Raw genomic sequence first — 22,334 nt, 5'->3', positions numbered from 1 at the left:
CCAAGCAGCATCTATAGGAAGAGGTGCAGTCGACGTTTCAGGCCGAGACCCTTCGTCAGGACTAACTCCTGACGAAGGGTCTCGGCCTGAAACGTCGACTGCACCTCTTCCTATAGATGCTGCTTGGCCTGCTGCGTTCACCAGCAACTTTGATGTATGTTGATGTAATCTGTCTAGAGCTTTTGCTTTGTTTGTCTGATATCTAATCTATTTTTATCACTTAATTATTTAGTGCTTTGTGTACAATCTCACAATAGTTAGTATTTATGTACACAGTTGCAACTTTATTAGGTACATCCTGCAATGTTCCCTTCAATTTGTAATGACCAATGTGTGCAAAAATGTTGTGCTGTGTAATTTTTCCCCAGTGACAACAACTTGTTTGCACGGAATAATTTCTTCAATAAAAGCAATATTAATAAGCCTATTCTAAGATCTGCAGACAAATAATCATAAAGGCCATATCGTCAACAGCATGTGCAGCAGAAACTGCAAAAGGGAACGTGATTGTGTACGATCATGAAATATATTTACAGTCCTAACGATGTAGAGGGTGACAACCTCTTGTCTGCAGTTTAAGATCCTTTGTATGTTGGTAGCACACCTTACAGGTAATTTTGACTTCCTGCACCTGGTAAATTGGTCATTGAGTGTATGTTTCTGGTCTTTTGCTGCTGTAGCCTATCCACTGCAGGATTTGATGTGTGTGTGTTCAAGATGCACCTCTGCATACCACTGTTTTACTGTGTAGTTATTTGAAATACTGTCACCTTTCTGTCAGCTTGAACCACTTTAGCCTTTCTCCTCTGACACCTCTCATTAATGAGATGTTTTCACCCACAGAACTGCCGTTCACTGGTGTTTTTTTTTTGTTTCTCACACCATTCTCCATAAAATCTAGAAACCATTGTGCATGAATATGCAAGGGGATGAGCAGTTTCTGACATACTCAAAGCACCCCATCTAGCATCATGGATAGTTTTCATGATGGATAGTACTGGATGGAAATACAGATTACAAGTACACTTCGTATCATTTTCATCACATGTCTTGTCCAGGTACCGAAGGGACTGAAATATTGGTTATACCTATGGATGAAGGTCATTGGATCAATACGGAGTTTCCAATAGGAAAATGGAAACAACATGGACGCAATATCACAATGCTTTGTTACTCTTCATCTTGGCTAATATAAGAATGTTCTGATCTCCATCAATCCAGTGTTGATCAAATTCAAAAAAAATATGATAAACTTCTGAAGAATAAGGTGATGAAGAGACTTGTGGATCTGTCATTGAAGAGGTCGAAGAATGGTTAGATACAATGGCATCATAATATCTTCCAAAAGTTAATGATGAATTTTTAATATAAATGTCATCAATGGCATCAAGATTTTAATATAACACTGTTTCAAAACAAAACACTGTTAAAACAATTTGAAAGTGCTCACTTTGAGTTCATACTTACAGATTCCTTTGTCAAAATTCAAAGTAAATTTTATTATCTGAGGACATATACTGTATGTCACCATATATAACCTATGGGCCCTCTCAATAAATCTATAGAATAATAACCATAACAGAATCAATACAATACCCAACTAGGGCGTTCAACCAGAGTATAGAATACTAGAAAGTGTGCAAACACAGAAAGAAGAAGTAATATTAATAAATAAATAAGCAATAAATATTGAAAACATGAGATGAACAGTCCTTGAAAGTGAATTTATAGGTTGTGGGAACATTTCAATGATGGGAAAAATGAAGCTGAACCATTTGATTCTAGAGCTTGATGGTTCGTGGATAGTAAATCTCCTGAACCAGGTAGTGAAAGTCGTGAGGCTCTTGAACCTTCTTCCTGATGACAGCAGTGGGAAGACACCATGTCCTAGATCTTGAGGGTTCCTGATGATGGATGCTGCGTTCCTCTTGCAGCGTTTTGTGTAAATATGCTCCGTGGTTGGTTGGGTCTGGGTCAATATCAACTAATCTCTGTAGGATTTTCTGTTGAAGGGTATTAGTGTTTCCGTACCAGGCTGTGATGCAGCCAGTCAATATACTCTCTACAGTGCATCTACAAAAGATTTTCAAAGTTTTAGATGTCATGCTGGATCTCTACAACTCCTAAGAGCATAGAGGTGCTGTTGTTCTTTCTTAATATGATGGGCCCAGGACAGTTCCTCCAAAATAATAACACCTAGGAATTTAAAGCTGCTCACCCTCTCTAGCTCTAATCCTCTGATGAGGCCTGGATCCTGGGCCTCTGGTTTTCTTCTCTTGGTCTACAATCTGTTTCTTGGTCTTGCTAACATTGTGTAAGAGATTGTGATTATAACACCACTCAGCCAGATTTTCTGTCTCCCTCCTATATGTTGATTCATCACCACCTTTGATTTGGCCTACGATGGTGGTGTTATCAGCATACTTGAATATGGCATTGGAGCTGTGCTTAACTACACAGTCAGAAGTGTAAAGTGAGTAGAGCAGCAGGCCAAGCAAAGAGCTTTGTGCTGCACCAGTGCTGATGGAGATTATGAAGGAGATGTTGTTGCCAATCCGAACTGACTGGGGCCTGCAAGTAAGGAAATCCAATTGCACGAGGAGGTATTGAGACCAAGATCTTGGAGCTTGTTGATTAGTTTTGAGGTATTACATCTAGACCCCAGGTTGTGGATGCCGAACTGCAGTCTATAAAGAGCAATCTGATCTATGCGTCTTTGCTGTCCAGATGTTCCAGAGTTGAATGAAGTGCCAGTGAGTTGGCATCAGCTGTAGTCTTGTTGCTCTTGTAGACAAATTGGCATGGATCTCAGTCACTTCTTAGGCAGTAGTAAGTAAGTGAGAGAGGTAGAATTAAGAGTCCAATAATATAGTAGCCACCTCTATTTGTACCCTTATGAGAGAGTGAGTGGGATGGAAAATGAAGTGAGGAGGAAATGGATGCTCAGAGGTATTCCTGAAGATTGATTGAAGATATTCTGCTGTCATCATCCAATCTGCATACAGTTTCTCCAATACAGAGGAGACCACAACCTGGGGTCAAGATGTAATACCTTACAGCAGCGGTCTCCAACCACCGGGCTGCGGACCGGTACTGGGTCGCAAAGCATGCGCTACCAGGCCGTGAGGAAGCGATATGATTTGGCGATATGAGTCAGCTGCACCTTTCCTCATTCCCTGTCACGGCCACTGTTGAGCTTGAACGCACGCGAGGTCACTACGCACGCGTCAGCCATGTCAGCGCGGGAAGAAGATCAACTTCTGGAGGGTCTCAGCAATTCGGGCAGTATCTATGGAGAGGAATAAACAGCCAACATTTTAGGACAAGACCCTTCATCAGGATTGATCATAGAGGGTATGCTGATGAAGGGTCTTGGCCCAAGATGTCGATTGTTAATACCTTTCCATAGATGCTGCCAGAACTGCTGTGTTTCTCCGGTATTTTGTGTGTGTTGGTCTAAATAACAAACGGTCTGCTTTCAAATCCCTCCACAGCAGCAATACAACTTAGAAGCTTCATGAGCCAAAATTCCTGAGAAACTTTTTGATTGTCACAAAGCACATCTTAATAAAATAAAGTTACTTTAAAAGTTTGTTCATGTGCTTATATTCTGAGCAATTTGGAATTACAGAATCAAGAGGTTGCATTTATCCTTTATTAATATTTCCCTGTCGACGCCGCTAATATGTCCTGTAATGTTGCTTGAATCTAAGTTTTTCATTGCAGCTGTGCGTAGATGTACTTGTGCATTTGGCAATAAACTTGACCATTACTTTGAATTGGACTCTGTTCTGACACGTGATACGAGCTAAACAAAGTTGTTCATTCTGATAAAAACATTCGGCAGGTCTGAACTGAATGAGAACGCATCGCACTCGGTTTTACCCAATCTCCAAGACTTTGTCACGAAACAGCTGATATTTGCAGGTCACCTTTTGTCTGCTGAAATCACAACTTCAAAGAAAAACTTTCTATTACTGTACTCGCAAGGTGTTCTTTACCGGTAAGTGTACAATTGTAATTTTATCTCGAACCGAGGTTAGTTTAGATGCATTTTATAACTAGTTTGAGACTGAGTACATTTGCAATGCACTTGTGTCGAAACATATTAAAATTGCCACCTCAGGGCAGATGTTACGGAACGGAAATTCTGATTTCCAGCACCCACTGAGCAAGAGTCGACAATGTACGTTCCATGAAGGGAAGTAGTTCATTCAGCACAGCTGATTGGGAGGTCACATCTCTGAAATCCTTTGAAGCTTTTCAGGGAAATAACTATAAGAATTAATGAAATTAGGGCAGTGGAGAATGTTTAATTTCATCAAGAAGATTACAAGGTTCTACATGGCAGTCCGATTTTGGAAGGTTCGGTCGCATGGGATTCAGGGGGGGCTACTGAGGTGTATTCAGACCTGGTTCGATGTGAGGAAGCAGGAAGTCAATTCTCTGACTGAGGGGATATCACTCGAGTGGGGTAAGAATTAGAATGCCGATTCTCCAACTGGAGGGCGTGGGGGCCCTCCGATCAGTGTTATAAGACCATAAGACCAAAAGACATCGGAGTAGAATTAGGAGCAGCCCATCGAGTCTGCTCCGCCATTCCATCATGGCTGATCCCGAATCCCGTCTACCCAGAGACTTGGCCTCCACTGCAATCTGTGGCAAAGCACTCCACTGATTCACTAGTCTGTGGCTAAAATAATTATGTTCTAAAAGGTCACCCGTCAATTTTGAGGCTGTGGCCTCTAGTACTGGACAGCCCCATGTTAGGAAACATCATTCCCACATTCACCCTATACAGTCCTTTCAACATTGGGTAGGTTTCAATGAGATCCCCATGCATTCTTCTAAATTCCAGTGAGTACAGGCCCAGAGCTGCCATACGCACCGCATAAGTTAACCCTTTCATTCCTAAAATCGTCCTTGTGAACCTCTTCTTGCCTCTCTCCAATAATAACACATCCCTTCTGAGATATGGGACCCAAAACTATTGACAATACAACAATTGTGGCCTGACTAATGTCTTATAAAAGTTCAGCATTATCTCTTTGCTTTTATATTCCATTTCCCTTGAAATAAGTGCTAACATTGCATTTGCTTTCTTTGCCACAGACGCAACCTGTAAATAAACCTGGGAGTCTTGCACGAGGACTCGTAAGTCCCTCTGCAACTCTGATGTTTGAACCTTCTCCCCATTTAGATAATATTCCACACTATTCCACCTTTTATCAAGATGCATTATTGTACATTTCCCAACACTGTATTCCATCTTCGACATTTTTGCGCATTCTTCCAATTTGTGTAAGTCCTGCTGCAATCACATTGCTTCCTCAGGACTATCTACCCCTCCACCAATCTGTGAATCATCTGCTAACTTTGCCACAAATACATCAATTCCATTATCCAAACCATTGAAAAACAATGTGAAAAGTAGCAGTCCCAATACTGACTCCTGAGGAACACCACATGTCAATGGTACCCAAGCAGAAAAGGCCCTGCTCACTCGCTGCATCCTACCTGTCAGACATTCCTCTATCCATGCCAGTGTCTGTCCTGTAACGCCCTGGATCTTGTCTTGTTAAGCAGCCTCATGTTTGGCACCTTATCAAATGCCTACTGAAAATCCAAGTAAATGACCTCCACTGCCTCTCCCTTGTCCATCCTGCTTGTTACTTCCTCAAAGAGCTCTAAGAGATTTATCAGGCAAAAGTTCCCTTCACAGAAACCATGCTGACTTTGACTTTATTTTATCATTATTCTCCAAGTACCCCGAAAGCTCATCCTTAATAATAGACTCCAACAATTTTACAACCACTGAGATTCAGCTAAATGTCCTGTAATTTCCTTTTTCTTCTGCCTTACTCCCTTCTTAGAGTGGAGTGACATTTGTAATCATCCAGTCCTCCAGGGTCATTCTAGAATCAAGTGATTCTTGAAAGATCATGACCAATACATCCATTATCTCTTCACCAACCTCTTTCAGGACACTGGGACGTAGTCCATCTGGTCTAGCTGACTTATCCACCTTAAGAACTTTCAGTTTGCCTGGCATTTTTTTCTTTTTATAGCATTCCCGCTCCCTGACAATCACAGACCTCTGGTACACTGCTAGTGTCTTCCACTGTAAAGACAGATGCAATGTACCCATTAAATTCACCTGCCATTTCTTTATCTCCCAATAATACCTCATTAGCATCATTGTCCAGTGGTCCAAAATTTCTTTATTTCATTGCGCTACTGATACATGTGACCTGTGCTTCTCCCTCTCAAACAGCAGTATGAATTCAATCATATTATAATCACTGCCCTCAAAGGGCTCCTTTACATTATAATCTTTGTTATTTGTTATAAATGTAAATTATTTGGAATATGAATGTACATGACATGTTTAACAGCTTTAGTGCAATTACAAAGTTTCGTGGGCTTCTTGATAATGAAGCAAATTATAATGAATTCCAGAGATCACTTCGAGAGATGGGCGGAGGAACGGGATATGTAATTTAACTTACATAACTGTGAGATGATGCATTTGAATCAAGCTTTTAGTATTGCAGTTTTTGGAAACAAAACACTGTTCAAACAACTTGAAAGTGCAAACTTTGACTTAATACTTACAGATCCTGTTCTTGGTACTGGACCAATGCTTTCTCATTATTTAAAAATCCCGCAGGTGTACAATGTTCAATGGCAGATAAGTGAGGAAGCCCATTTCTTCTCTGCCCCATCACCACTTTCCTATGTCCCAAAACCTGGCTCACAACTGACAGATAATATGAATTTTATCCAAACAGTAGGTAACTTCATGCTGAATCTTCTTCAACTAGTATTTGCAGAATTTTATGTATACCCAATTTATAATGAAATCTGTCATCAATATCTGTGACCAGACACAGACATTCAAGCACTTCTCTGAGGGCTGATGTGTTGCTAATGATGGTTGATATTGTGTTTGAATTCCCAAGACCCACCATGCCAAATATTGTGTACATTGGAGGCTTCCAGTGTAAACTAGCCCATCCACTAGCAGCAGAGTCTGAAGAGTTTGTTCAGGGCTGTGAGGAGCATGAACTTATTGTGATGTCACTGGGGGCATTGGTAGATTCCTTGTCTGAGCAGATTAGAATGGAAATAGCTGAGGCTTTGCTCAAGTACCCCAGAAGGTTATTTGGAGATATGATGGGGAATCCCTCCCATAAACTACTGACAGAATGGATCCCTCAGAACGACCTTCTGAGACACCCCAACACACGAGTCTTCATTTCTCATGGTGGTACCAATGGCATTTACCATGGTGTGCCAGTGATCAGCATGCCTCTCATTTTTGACCAGTTTGACAATGTAGTCAGACTTGTATCCCAAAGTGTAGCCAAGGTACTTAAGATTTCAACAATGCATTCAACAGATCTATTGCAGGCACTTAATGAGGTGATAAATGACACACTTTTCCGGGACAACATGAAGAAACTCTCTGCTCTCCACCGAGACCAACCAGGGTCGCCAATGAAGTGAGCCGTTTTCTGGATGGAGTACGTTGCCTGACACAAAGGAGCAGGGCATTTGCGCTTTGAATCCTACCGACTGCCCTGGTCCACTTACTATTGTGTGGAGGTAACACCCACCAAAGTTGCTGGTGAACGCAGCAGGCCAGGCAGCATCGCTAGGAAGAGGTACAGTTGATGTTTCAGGCTGAGACCCTTTGTCAGGACTCAACGTCGACTGTGCCTCTTCCTAGAGATGCTGCCTGGCCTGCTGCGTTCATCAGCAACTTTGATGTGTGTTGCTTGAATTTCCTGCATCTGCAGAATTCCTTTTAATTGTGTGGAGGTGATGGTTTTTCTGTTGTCCCTGTTATTCATGGTCGCAGTGCTGGTGGTTGTAGCACTGAAGAAACTTTGTCATTCTGGATATAGAAGAAAGCAAAAGACTGAGGAAGGTTAACCTATTTTATGTTGGGAGATGTAGTTTTCTGTTTTTAAAAATTAATTGAAGATGTTTTTCCTGCAGATAATCCATGGAACCTGATATTATGGAAATAATAATCAGGAGTAGTAAAATAGTTGAAGCAGTGATTTGCAGCCATTTTTTGGGTTACTGCCCTCTGGGCTCTCTAAGCACGTATCCAGTGCCCTCCTCTCTCTTTCTGGCTAGTACACATAAACTATTTAAAAAATTCCTTTTATGATGCACAGTTAAAGAAATTGGAACTGCAAATTTAAAGCAGTGACAAATAATTGCAAAAATTATTGCGTTTTTCAAAGTGACAAATAAAATTATTTATTTATTTGATTACAGTGAAAGCAATTTTCATTAAGAATTTCAGAGTGTTCATTGGTAGTTCAGTCATTCACTGTAAGTTCATTGTATTTTCACCTTTCTGTGAGATTGATGGGCTTCATGCAATGACAACAGCCTCTCAACATCTGGCTGGACACCACTCAGAAGGAGTTTCAGATCCCCAGGTTCAGTGATTTGCAGTCTGTTTCGCTGCTTGTAAGATGGCAGCAGTGATCATTGGCAATGTTCTGTCGACTGCAAACAGTAGTTGTAAATATACTCTTTGATATACCTATTTTGAATTACTCTCTCTGCAATTTGCAGCATGTAACTTCCCTCCAAGCTAATTAATAATCTACAGATCTGATGAAGGACTCAGTTGTCAAAGCAGATGGCTATTCTGCAGTAGCTGTCCCCTCAATAATAAGTCTACCACTTTGGATACCATTGAGGGGCTTGACCCACCAGTGGAAGCTGCAGTGACCGGGTTTCTGACGCTGAATCAGAAGAGAGGTGAAGAGGTCTGCAATGCTGATAGGAGATTAATAGAGATGTGAATCTATGGCGTGATTGAGACACCCAGATGGTACGTTGCCTCCCAGGTGACAGGGCAGGGATGTCACGAATTGGGTCCACAGCAGTCTAAAGAGGGAGGGTGAGCAGTCAGAAGTCTTGGTACATGTTGGTAGTAATGACATAGGCAGAATGGTGAGGGAATTTAGGGAGCTTGATAGAAAGCTGCAAAGCAGGACCTCCAGGGTAGTAATCTCTGGGTTGCTACCCATGCCACGCACCAGTGAGGGTAAGAATAGGATGGTTTGGCAGATGAATGTGTGGCCGAGGGAATGGTACAGAGGACAGGGTTTCAGATTTCTGATCATTAGTATCTCTTCCGGAGGAGGAATGACTACTACAAAAGGGATGTGTTGCTCCTTCCCTTTATTCTATGGTCTATTGTCCTCTCCTATCAGATTCCTTTTTCTTTTTCCCATTGCCTTTTCCACTAGTCACTTGCCAGGTTCTCACCTCATTCCCTTTCTTCCAACTTCCTACCCCGGATTCACCTATCACTAGGCAGCTTTTGCTACTCCCTCTCACCACTCTTTCATTTTGGATTCTGCACGTTTCTTTTGAGTCCAGATGTAGGGTCTTTGCTTGAAAATTTGTCACTTCATTCCGCTCCCTCCCCCCACACCTGTTGATGCTGCTTGACCTGTGGAGTTCTTCCAGCATTTTGTGTGTCTCTTCCATATTTCCACCATTTGCAATCTCTTTGATTTTCTATTTTACAGGGGAAAACCAAGGTCATCTACTGTTATGCGAAATTAAGTAACTTCCTTTCACTGGGCCACAAATTTTTGTGATTCACTAGCAGATGTGACCTTTCCTGTGCCTTTTTTGTTAATTATGCTATAAGTTAGTCAACTCTCAGGCTGGTTCACTCATCAGTTAGCTCATGCATGATCTGAATCACGAGCCCATCTGCCCTCTTCAGGAATGGAGAGTTGGGTGAAGATGCACTGGTCCAGGTTGTTGGGTCAGAGCTGGAAGATGTCAGCAGCTTGATACTCCTAGGTGTTCCTAGATTCCGAACATAACAGATGACCTGTCCTTGGCCCAGCTCATAGATGCAATTATCGATGCAATCACAAGGAAAGCATTCTAGCATCTTTGTCTATATCACAGGTACATCCCAACCCACCATCAGGAGTATCTACAAGAAGCGCTACCTGAAGAAAGTAACATCTGCCAATGATCCCTATAATCCGGGTCATGGCATTTTCTCTCAACTACCATTGGGCAAGTGGTTCACCCACACAACCAAGTTCAAGAACAGTTACAACCCTTTAATAAATCAGTTATTAAATCAACCTGTACAATCATAATCACTAGCTAAGTACAACAACATAATCACATTGTACGGCAATGGCCTTTGTTAATTTTATTCTAATTGCAGTCGTTCTTGTAAAAAATGTATAATCTACATTGTTAATCTCTGTTTTTCTTGTAAATGTTGCATCTACGTGCCTTTGACATTGCTGCAAGCAAGTTTCTCATTAAAACTCTACATACATATATGTTTGGGTATGACAATAAACTGGACATTGACATTTAGATTTCATTAGTGTTAATATACTTGCTAAGAATAGTGAATCTGTGCTGCAATATTTTCAATGAACCTCAAGACTAAAGATTATTTTAAAACTGTTTGAAGACTTATTAGATTAGCACGAGTGGGTATTTGTCTCAAAATCAAAATCTTGAATCTTACAGTGACTGACAAGCAACAAATGTGCAAAAGAAGATAAATTGTGCAAAGCAAAAAATATAATACCGACAACATGAGTTGTAAAGAGTCCTTGAAAGTGAGTCCATAGTTGTGGAATCATAGTTGTGGAATTTCAGGGTTGTTCCTAAGATGCTGAGGCTGTGCCTTCAGGCTTCTGTATCTCCTCCCTAATGATGGTGATGAGAAGAGGCTGTGGAATTCTGGAATGTTACATCTCTGTTTGATTATTTAACTATTTTACATTCCTGTCGGACAACAGAATGAATATAGTGAACATAAATGCAGCAAAATGACTGAGACTGTCTTGAGGAACTTTGCAAGAAGGAAGGTGTCTAACGATTAAGATTCCATGACCAAGGGATTAAGCAGCTGAAGACACCATTGTCAATGGTGGAGTGCAGGAGACTTGCAAAAAATTGATGTCAATGTTACAAAAGTGGAGAGTTCTGGACTGTTGTGGGTCAGAAGAGTTTACGGAGGTGAGGAAAGGAAAGATCATGGAAGGATGTGAAAGCAAAGATAAAGTTAAACAACACAGAGAGGTGAAAGGTCAATGAACACAGGGGAGATAACTTGACAAATTTACTATCTGTAATAACTAAAAGTAAACAAGGCACTTCGTTCAGTGGTAGAGGAAGAAAACTTATTAGTGGGCACTTTGATACAGAAAATAAGTGGATGGCATAATACAATGTTTTAATTGAAAAATAACTGAGGTTGAAATTCATGAGATCAGTAAATGAAGAAAAGTTGACGCAGAGGAAGAAGGCAGTCAGATGGCCACAACATTGTAATGTGGACTCCTTAAGTGTTGGAAGGCAACTGTCCAGTTCGGCTGGACAAACCCAGGTTGTTTTCTCTGGAGCATCGGAATATGAGGGAAAACCTGAGAGTCATTTATAACATATTGAGATGCATGGTGTTGAATAATGGAATACATGAATTAAAGGTGAGAGGAGGTAAATTCAAGAGAGATACACAGTGCAGTTTGTTACACTTCCTCCCACTCTACTCCCTTTGCACTCATAACTACATGGCCAGGTTCTGCTCCAGCTCCATCTACAAGTTTGCAGATGCTACCACTGTAGAGATCTATATCTCAAATAATGGTATGTTAGTGTACAAGAAGTAAATCGATAGCTGCGGAAAATGGTGCCATGACAATACCCTTTCATTCAATGTCAGCAGAACAAAAGAACTGTTGTTTGACATCTGAAAGGAGGGCTATAAGCGTGCTCTTGTCTACATCAAAGGTACTGAGGTTGAGAGGATTTAGAACTTCAAGTTCTGAGGAACAAAAATCACCAATAACCTGTCCTGCTCCAACCACACTTATGTTACAGCCAAGAAAACACACCAACACCCCTCTTTCCTCTGATGGGATTCTTAATGAAGGGTCTTAGCACAAAACGTTGATGTTTCTTATTCTCCATAGATCTTTCATATGGCATGAATGCTGCCTGAACTGCTGCGTTGCTCCAACATTTTCTGTGTGTTGGTCTAAATAACAGGTGATCAGAGTTCAAACCTCTGCTATGTCATATCTTATGTACACACGGGAGATTAGAAGCTTCACGAGCCAAAATTTTCCAGGAATCTTCTTGAATTCCTTGAACCCTCTTAATAAAGTAGGGTCAAAGTCACTTTAAAAGTTTGTTCATGCGATTCTGTGCCTGGAAATATGGAATTCCAGAGTCAAGGGTTTAAATTTAGGTTTAATTTGTGTTTCCCTGTGAATGTTGCTTACATGTGCCTGTAATGCTGCTTGAAGCCAAGTTTTTCATTTATGCCTGTGCATGAGTTATACAACCTCTTCTCCTCCATTTTCACACTGAATACCGACGTGCATCAAGGCTGCGTGCTGAGCCCTCTTCTGTAGTCCTTTATCACCTATGACTGCGTTCCTGTACACGGTTCTAACTCCATAATCAAGTTCGCAGATGACACCACGGTGGTTTGTCTGATCAGAGGGGATGACGAGACGGCCTACAGGGATGAGGTCCAGCACCTGGCCGCATGGTGTGCCGATAACAACTTGACTTTTAACACCCAGAAGACCAAGGAGATTATCGTGGACATCAGGCATGCTAGGAGCCACACTCATGTCCCCATCTACATCAACGGAGCTGTAGTGGAGGGTGTATCAAGTTTCAAATTCCTTGATGTCCACACTTCTGATTATCTCACCTGGTCCCTGAACTCCTCCATCCTGATCAAAAAGGCGCAACATTACCTTCACCTCTGTCCCAGGATACTGACGGACTTTTACTGCTGTAGCATTGAGAGCATACTCACCAACTGCATCTCAGTGTGGTATGGCAATTGTCCGGTATTGGACCGCAAAGCACTCCAGTGGGTGGTGAAAACTGCCCAGCGGATTATCAGCACCCAATTGCCCACCATTGACAACATCCACCATTAACGCTGCCTGGGCAGGGAGAAAAGCATCTTCAAGGATGCATCTCACCCTAATCATGGACGTTTCACTTTCCTCCCATCTGGTAGGCGCTACAGAAGCCTCTGCTCTCGCACCAGCAGGCACAGGAAGAGCTTCTTCCCTGAGTCTGTGACTCTGCTGAACCTCTCATCACAGCACTAAGCAGTATTGCACCCATACTGGACCGTCTCAGTACTGTTATAATTGTATGCTGTAGCATTTACTTTTTCTTCGCAGTTATTTTGTAAATAATACAATTCTTTTGCACTTCTGGTCAGATGCTAATTGCATTTCATTGGCTTTGTATCTGTACTCTCACAATGACAATAAAGTTGAATCTAATTTAATCTAATGTACATACTTGTGCGTCTGGCAATAATCTTGACTTTGACTTCTGTGCTGACTCAGGAGATACAAGCCAAACAACATTGTTCATACTGATAAAAACATCCGGCAGGACTGAAGAAAAAGTGAGTGTATCACATTGAATATGACCCAATCTCCTAGACTTGTCTCCAAAGAGCCGAGAAATGCAGGTCACTTTTCCTTTGCTGAAATCACAACAACATGAAAGAAACACAGACAAAATGCTTGTGGAACGCAGCAGGCCAGGCAGCATCTATAGGAAGAATTTCCAGCATCTCCAGATTTCCTCGTGTTTGCGGCATCAAAGAAATTCTTTCTATCACTCATGATGTGTTCTTTATTAGTAAGTGTAAAATTGTAATTACTTCTCTAATCCTGGTTATTTTTGGGTACATTTTATAACCAGCTTGAGGCTGAGTATGTTTACAATGCATTTGTGTAGAAACATTTTAAAATTACCAACTCAGGGAATATGTTAGGGAACGAAGTTCTGATTTCCAGTGCCCGCTCAGCTAGAGTTGACAATGTACGCTCCATGAAGGGAACTCATTCAGCACAGCCCATTCGGAAGTTGTACCTGCAACATCATTTTGAGCTTTTTAGGGAGGTAAGGAAGAGCTTGGATGCAGTTAGAGCGATGAAGGTTGTCAATATGGAATCAATTTTGGACTTTACAAGGTCCTGTGTGGCAGGCGGACTTTCGACAGTTTGGTCACATGGGATTCATGGGAGCTTGTGAGGTGGATTCAGAGTTATTTCGATAGGAAGAAGAATGTCAATTCTCTGATTGGAGGGCTGTGACTAGTGTGGGGTCCCACCGATCTATGTCAGCATTTTTGGTATTTATTATAACTGTAAATGATTTTGAATATGAATAAACCTGATATTGGGTGTAATGTACGGGAATTCTCACTCAACTGCCGTTTTAGTTGCAGTTTACATCCAACTACTGGTTGATGTGAATGTAGTTTGCGATGCTATTGTTTCCAACTTTGTTAAAATACGAACTCTAATGTTTTTGCTTCTGTTGGCTGTTACCGGGTATTTCAATCATGTTTCCCTCGAGGCAACAATAGCAACTTTATATCAATATGTCAGCTTCCCTACAGGGGGCATGGAGCACTGGACTTTCTGTTTGCAAAAGTAAAGGATGCATACATACCCTTCCCCTGCTTGGAAATCTGATCACAACCTGTCCTGTTAACACCCAGGTAATTACCTCTTGTCCAGCGGCAGCCCATGTCAACAAGGAGTGTAAGGAGGTGGAAGCAACACACATGAAATGCTGGTGGAACTCAGCAGGCCATAGAGCATCTATGGAAAAAAGTAGAGTTGACGTTTCGAGACTCTTCGGCAGAACTGGAGAAAAAAATAGATGAGAAGTAGATTTAAGAAGTGGGGGAGGAGAGAGAGAAACATAAAGTGGTAGTTGAAACTGGGAAGGGGAGAGATGTCGTAAATAGTTAGGAAGTTGATTGGTGAAATCGCAGTTAACGCTAATCGGGCTTCCGTTTAAATCATTACAAGAAACTCGGAATCCAGGAGCTGATCAAAGTAAACCTAAGTTTAGACAGAAAGCACCAGGAGACTGCATTACAAAGAGCAAGTCACTCGAGAAAAACAGAAGGAAATCTAAAAGAAAACAACAGGAATTTTGCAGATGCTGGAAATTCAAGCAACACACATCAAAGTTGCTGGTGGCCTGCTGCGTTCAACCAGCAACTTTGATGTGTGTTGCTCGGAAATCTAAAAGATTAATGTCTTTCGTTAAACAACATTTAAGCCATTCAGGTACTCTAAAAACCAGAGACCCCTAACTTAATGGTAATGGTCCACAGCATAAAAAAGGTTGCGAGTCACTGGGTTAAATGTTTTTGTTGTCAATTTATGATGCTTAATAGTATTTTTTTAACAATTTGACTGCAGCATTGGTGTGATCCGCTTTTCTCAAGATGTATAGACCTGGATGGAAAGACAGATTGCAGATTGCATCTGCTCTTGGTGTTATTTTCATCACACTGACTTCTCCGGTTACCCAAGGAGCTAAAATATTGGTTATACCTGTGGATGGAAGTCATTGGATTAATATGAAAATTCTAGTAGAAGAGCTGAAACTTCGTGGACACAATGTTACTGTGCTTTACCATTCTTCATCTTCGCATATGAAGGAAAATCTTGATCTCTATCAATCCATCGTTATTCAAATTCAAGAAAAAGATGACAAATCTCTGAAAATTATGTTTGAAAGAATTGTGGAACTGTCAGTGAAGAGTGGTGGAACCCTTTGGGACCATATGAAGTTCCAAAATTTCATGAAGGATATTTTATATGAAATTCACAAATGGAATCAAGCTTTTGGTATTGCAATTTTTCAAAATAAAACCCTGTTAAAACAATTTGAAAGAGCAAATTTTGACTTAGTACTTACGGATCCTGCTTTTGGTACAGGACCAATGCTTGCGCATTATTTGAAAGTCCCGCAGGTGTATAATGTTCGAGGGCAGCTAAATGGGGAAGCCCATTTACTCTATGCCCCATCACCGCCTTCCTATGTCCCAAATCTTGGCACACGTTTGACAGATAATATGAATTTTTTCCAAAGAACAAGAAATGTCATATATAATTTTTTTCAGCTTCTATTTGTTGAATTTGTTGTATACCCAATTTATAATGAAATCTGTCATCAATATCTCGGACCAGATACAGACATTCAAACAATTCTCTTGAGGGCTGATGTGTTGCTGATCAGAATCGATTTTGTATTTGAATTCCCAAGACCCACCATGCCAAATATTGTCTACATTGGAGGCTTCCAGTGTAAACCAGCCCGACCACTAGCAGCAGAATTTGAAGAGTTTGTTCAAAACTCAGGAAAGCATGGAATTATTGTGATGTCATTAGGAACCTTTATCGATTCCTTGCCAAAGCAGATTACAATGGAAATAGCTGAAGCATTTGCTCAAGTACCCCAGAAGGTTATTTGGAGATATGATGGGGAAATCCCTCCCAATATAGGTAATAATACACTACTGACAAAATGGATCCCTCAGAACGACCTTCTGGGACACCCCAACACGCGAGTCTTCATTTGTCATGGTGGTATCAATGGCATTTTCGAGGCAATCTACCACGGGGTGCCAGTGATTGGCATGCCTGTTATTTTTGACCAGTTTGACAATGTAGTCCGACTGGAATCCCGAGGCGCAGCAAAGGTGCTTAATGTTGGAACCATGCATTCGACGGATCTATTGCAGGCACTTAATGAGGTGGTAAACGGCACATTTTACCGGGATAACATGAAGAAACTGTCGGCTCTCCACCGGGACCAACCAGAGTCGCCAATGGAGAGAGCTGTTTTCTGGATTGAGTATGTTGCCCGACACAAAGGAGCAGGGCATTTACGCTCTGAATCCTACCGGCTGCCCTGGTACACTTACTATTGTGTGGATGTGATGGTTTTTCTGTTGTCCATGTTCTTCATGCTCACACTGCTGGTGGTTGTAGCACTGAAGAAACTTTGTCGTATGGCATGTAGAAGAAAGCAAAAGACTGAGTGAGGTTACCCTGTTTTGTATTGTGATATGGTGTTTTATGTTCTTTATATTTACAGTAATTGATTTTTTTCCCCAGGAGTTAATCCATGGAATCTTCTTTCCAGAATTCATTGAATTTAGCAAAGGCTATTATGAGAATAAGTCAGCTGTGATAGATATATTAAATAATAGACTTTCTGCTTTGATATGCAGAAAAGAATTTTAAACTACCTGATTGACATTTGACTGGGAAAAAAGGGAATGTAAGAGAGTAATGTGACCAGAGCTATAAGGGAAAACAATGTACCGGAATCTATAGAAATTGATGTTGATGCCGCCAGGATGGAGACTCCCACAATGGAATGTGTGGTATTGTTTCTCCATTTTGTGTTTAACCTCAGTGTGGCAGCCGTGGGCAAACATGTGAGTGTGGGAATGGGAACATGGGAATTCTACCTACCGGCCAGTGGGAAATCAAAACTGTTGTAGTGAATGGCAAGAAAATGCTAAGAAAGAAGGTCTCAATCTCCATTGAGTCTCACTGCTGTAGTACAAGCTGCAGCAGATGAAATAAGGAAATCAAATGTATTCCTATGTTTTCCATTCCCCTTTTGACCACTTTACTCCTTCTCTTCCCCTCCCTGCCCTCATGAACTGTCCATGACTTAAACCACCCCCAACTCCCACCTACCCCCCCAGTTCCCCACCCCCTTTCCTTTTTGCTCTGTGACCTGTTGTCCGCTCCCATCAGGTGCCATCTTCCTCAGGCCTTTGCCTCCTCCACCAATCACCTCCGAGCTACTGACGTCACACCCTTTCTCTCACATCTCCCACATTCCTGCAAATGTTCCCAACACCTTTAGTGTGTGTTGCTCAAGATCTCCCCCATTTGCAGAAACTCTTGTGGCCACCCGAAGATGATAACTTTAAGTAATAGGGTTACATTTCCACATGAGTAAAAGCACATTCACCCAGTTATATTTTCTGAACAATAACCGTGGGCATTATTATGCAAGTATCAGATTGCAGCTCGGATAAAAGGGTGTTGATTGGAGATGGACAGGTACGGTAGAATGCAGTTTCTGAGTCGGTTTTGCTGCATTTCCATTGGCTGGTTAATCTTGCATTGTGCAATCCCTTTGTTCATTATATATGTTTGTATGTTTCTTAGATACATAAACATCAGACTCCATTGTATACTGTTGTGACCTCTATGTAATCCCAGCAATGAGGTACAATAATGTATTTTTATTAGTAAAAGATATATAACTAATTCAGCTGATCTGTGAATAAAGAAATATTCTTTTGAAATGTAGTTGATTTTAAGGATCTTTCATTTCTGTCAAATTAGCTTTATCGCTCATCAATCCAAACAGCAGTTCGGTCTAAAAATTATGCAAGAAAGGTCAAAGTTCACTGTCAAATCTATCTTTATGCTGATTGCAGTACAGAGTAAGTAGTTTACAATGTGCAGGAGAAATGTATTTACACGTATCATCTGCAGGGAAATGGGCAGCAATATCAAGTGATCTGAAGAGGAATGAGCCACGCAATTCCCTAACCCTGTTGAGTCACTCAGATTCCATCAATATATTGTATGCATTAACCTTAACACGTTTGCTCAACGCCAATCTATCGAGGTTCACCAACCAATTATCCCTCTAGTCCAGGGTTCTCAACCTTTCTTATGCTGTGGTACAATACCTTTAAACAGGGGTTCTGCGGACCCCAGTTTGGAACCCACTCTAGACTAAGTAGCTGAAGTAACTGGGAAGGGGAGAGATGTCGTAAATAGTTAGGAAGTTGATTGGTGAAATCGCAGTTAACGCTAATCGGGCTTCCGTTTAAATCATTACAAGAAACTCGGAATCTAGGAGCTGATCATAATAAACCTAAGTTTAGACAGAAAGCACCAGGAGACTGCATTACAAAGAGCAAGTCACTCGAGAAAAACAGAAGGAAATCTAAAAGATTAATGTCTTTCGTTAAACAACATTTAAGCAATTCAGGCACTCTAAAAACCAGAGACCCCTAACTTAATGATAATGGTCCATGGCATAAAAAAGGTTGGGAGCCACTGGGTTAAATGTTTTTGTTGTGAATTTATAATGCTTACCAGTATTTTTTTAACAATTTTACTGCAGACTCAGTGTGATCCGCTTTTCTCAAGATGGGTAGACCTGGATGGAAAGACAGATTGCAGATTGCATCTGCTCTTGGTATTATTTTCATCACACTGACTTCTCCGGTTACCCAAGGGGCTAAAATATTGGTTATACCTGTGGATGGAAGTCATTGGATTAATATGAAAATTCTAGTAGAAGAGCTGAAACTTCGTGGACACAATGTTACTGTGCTTTACCATTCTTCATCTTCGCATATGAAGGAAAATCTTGATCTCTATCAATCCATCGTTATTCAAATTCAAGAAAAAGATGACAAATCTCTGAAAATTATGTTTGAAAGAATTGTGGAACTGTCATTGAAGAGTGGTGGAACCCTTTGGGACCATATGAAGTTCCAAAATTTCATGAAGGATATTTTATATGAAATTCACAAATGGAATCAAGCTTTTGGTATTGCAATTTTTCAAAATAAAACCCTGTTAAAACAATTTGAAAGAGCAAATTTTGACTTAGTACTTACGGATCCTGCTTTTGGTACAGGACCAATGCTTGCGCATTATTTGAAAGTCCCGCAGGTGTATAATGTTCGAGGGCAGCTAAATGGGGAAGCCCATTTACTCTATGCCCCATCACCGCCTTCCTATGTCCCAAATCTTGGCACACGTTTGACAGATAATATGAATTTTTTCCAAAGAACAAGAAATGTCATATATAATTTTTTTCAGCTTCTATTTGTTGAATTTGTTGTATACCCAATTTATAATGAAATCTGTCATCAATATCTCGGACCAGATACAGACATTCAAACAATTCTCTTGAGGGCTGATGTGTTGCTGATCAGAATCGATTTTGTATTTGAATTCCCAAGACCCACCATGCCAAATATTGTCTACATTGGAGGCTTCCAGTGTAAACCAGCCCGACCACTAGCAGCAGAATTTGAAGAGTTTGTTCAAAACTCAGGAAAGCATGGAATTATTGTGATGTCATTAGGAACCTTTATCGATTCCTTGCCAAAGCAGATTACAATGGAAATAGCTGAAGCATTTGCTCAAGTACCCCAGAAGGTTATTTGGAGATATGATGGGGAAATCCCTCCCAATATAGGTAATAATACACTACTGACAAAATGGATCCCTCAGAACGACCTTCTGGGACACCCCAACACGCGAGTCTTCATTTGTCATGGTGGTATCAATGGCATTTTCGAGGCAATCTACCACGGGGTGCCAGTGATTGGCATGCCTGTTATTTTTGACCAGTTTGACAATGTAGTCCGACTGGAATCCCGAGGCGCAGCAAAGGTGCTTAATGTTGGAACCATGCATTCGACAGATCTATTGCAGGCACTTAATGAGGTGGTAAACGGCACATTTTACCGGGATAACATGAAGAAACTGTCGGCTCTCCACCGGGACCAACCAGAGTCGCCAATGGAGAGAGCTGTTTTCTGGATTGAGTATGTTGCCCGACACAAAGGAGCAGGGCATTTACGCTCTGAATCCTACCGGCTGCCCTGGTACACTTACTATTGTGTGGATGTGATGGTTTTTCTGTTGTCCATGTTCTTCATGCTCACACTGCTGGTGGTTGTAGCACTGAAGAAACTTTGTCGTATGGCATGTAGAAGAAAGCAAAAGACTGAGTGAGGTTACCCTGTTTTGTATTGTGATATGGTGTTTTATGTTCTTTATATTTACAGTAATTGATTTTTTTCCCCAGGAGTTAATCCATGGAATCTTCTTTCCAGAATTCATTGAATTTAGCAAAGGCTATTATGAGAATAAGTCAGCTGTGATAGATATATTAAATAATAGACTTTCTGCTTTGATATGCAGAAAAGAATTTTAAACTACCTGATTGACATTTGACTGGGAAAAAAGGGAATGTAAGAGAGTAATGTGACCAGAGCTATAAGGGAAAACAATGTACCGGAATCTATAGAAATTGATGTTGATGCCGCCAGGATGGAGACTCCCACAATGGAATGTGTGGTATTGTTTCTCCATTTTGTGTTTAACCTCAGTGTGGCAGCCGTGGGCAAACATGTGAGTGTGGGAATGGGAACATGGGAATTCTACCTACCGGCCAGTGGGAAATCAAAACTGTTGTAGTGAATGGCAAGAAAATGCTAAGAAAGAAGGTCTCAATCTCCATTGAGTCTCACTGCTGTAGTACAAGCTGCAGCAGATGAAATAAGGAAATCAAATGTATTCCTATGTTTTCCATTCCCCTTTTGACCACTTTACTCCTTCTCTTCCCCTCCCTGCCCTCATGAACTGTCCATGACTTAAACCACCCCCAACTCCCACCTACCCCCCCAGTTCCCCACCCCCTTTCCTTTTTGCTCTGTGACCTGTTGTCCGCTCCAATCAGGTGCCATCTTCCTCAGGCCTTTGCCTCCTCCACCAATCACCTCCGAGCTACTGACGTCACACCCTTTCTCTCACATCTCCCACGTTCCTGCAAATGTTCCCAACACATTTAGTGTGTGTTGCTCAAGATCTCCCCCATTTGCAGAAACCCTTGTGTCCACCAGGAGATGATAACTTTAAGTAATAGGGTTACATTTCCACATGAGTAAAAGCACATTCACCCAGTTATATTTTCTGAACAATAACCGTGGGCATTATTATGCAAGTATCAGATTGCAGCTCGGATAAAAGGGTGTTGATTACAGATGGACAGGTATGGTAGAATGCAGTTTCTGAGTCGATTTTGCTGCATTTTCATTGGCAGGTTAATCTTGCATTGTGCAATCTCTTTGTTCATTATATATGTTTGTATGTTTCTTAGATACATAAACATCAGGTCCATTGTATACTGTTGTGACCTCTATGTAATCCCAGCAATGAGGTACAATAATGTATTTTTATTAGTAAAAGATATATAACTAATTCAGCTGATCTGTGAATAAAGAAATATTCTTTTGAAATGTAGTTGATTTTAAGGATCTTTCATTTCTGTCAAATTAGCTTTATCGCTCATCAATCCAAACAGCAGTTTGGTCTAAAAATTATGCAAGAAAGGTCAAAGTTCACTGTCAAATCTATCTTTATGCTGATTGCAGTACAGAGTAAGTAGTTTTCAATGTGCAGGAGAAATGTATTTACACGTATCATCTGCAGACAAATGGGCAGCAATATCAAGTGATCTGAAGAGGAACGAGCCACACAATTCCCTAAACCTGCTGAGTCACTCAGATTCGATCAATATATTGTATGCATTAACCTTAACACGTTTGCTCAATGCCAATCTATCGAGGTTCATCAACCAATTATCCCTCTAGACCAGGGTTCTCAACCTTT

General features: G+C 41.0%; 2 protein-coding genes across 6 annotated transcripts in view; both read left to right on the top strand.

The window, feature by feature from the left end:
• Nucleotides 1–18,986, top strand: part of LOC134355729 (UDP-glucuronosyltransferase 2C1-like) — a 36,520-nt gene extending 17,534 nt beyond the window's left edge. The window contains exons 1-2 of one of the 3 annotated variants that reach the window (XM_063066062.1): nucleotides 3,864–4,003; nucleotides 15,294–18,986. In XM_063066062.1, coding sequence (XP_062922132.1) covers nucleotides 15,320–16,924 — 1,605 coding nt within the window. In that variant the 5' untranslated portion in view covers nucleotides 3,864–4,003; nucleotides 15,294–15,319 and the 3' untranslated portion in view covers nucleotides 16,925–18,986. Of the gene's footprint in view, nucleotides 1–3,863; nucleotides 4,004–4,181; nucleotides 4,475–15,293 lie in introns of those variants that run through there. The other 2 variants (XM_063066065.1, XM_063066064.1) reach the window with 2 other exon arrangements.
• Nucleotides 1–21,933, top strand: part of LOC134355731 (UDP-glucuronosyltransferase 2C1-like) — a 39,466-nt gene extending 17,533 nt beyond the window's left edge. The window contains exons 1-2 of one of the 3 annotated variants that reach the window (XM_063066066.1): nucleotides 3,865–4,003; nucleotides 19,045–21,933. In XM_063066066.1, coding sequence (XP_062922136.1) covers nucleotides 19,071–20,675 — 1,605 coding nt within the window. In that variant the 5' untranslated portion in view covers nucleotides 3,865–4,003; nucleotides 19,045–19,070 and the 3' untranslated portion in view covers nucleotides 20,676–21,933. Of the gene's footprint in view, nucleotides 1–3,864; nucleotides 4,004–5,140; nucleotides 5,155–19,044 lie in introns of those variants that run through there. The other 2 variants (XM_063066069.1, XM_063066067.1) reach the window with 2 other exon arrangements.
• The last annotated feature ends 401 nt before the right edge of the window (nucleotides 21,934–22,334 follow it).

Source organism: Mobula hypostoma, chromosome 13 (genome assembly GCF_963921235.1).
Source record: "Mobula hypostoma chromosome 13, sMobHyp1.1, whole genome shotgun sequence".
In the NCBI taxonomy this organism is placed as follows: Eukaryota; Metazoa; Chordata; class Chondrichthyes; order Myliobatiformes; family Myliobatidae; genus Mobula; species Mobula hypostoma.
Note: the sequence above shows the minus strand (reverse complement) of the source record. Positions and strands in the feature narration are given on the sequence as shown.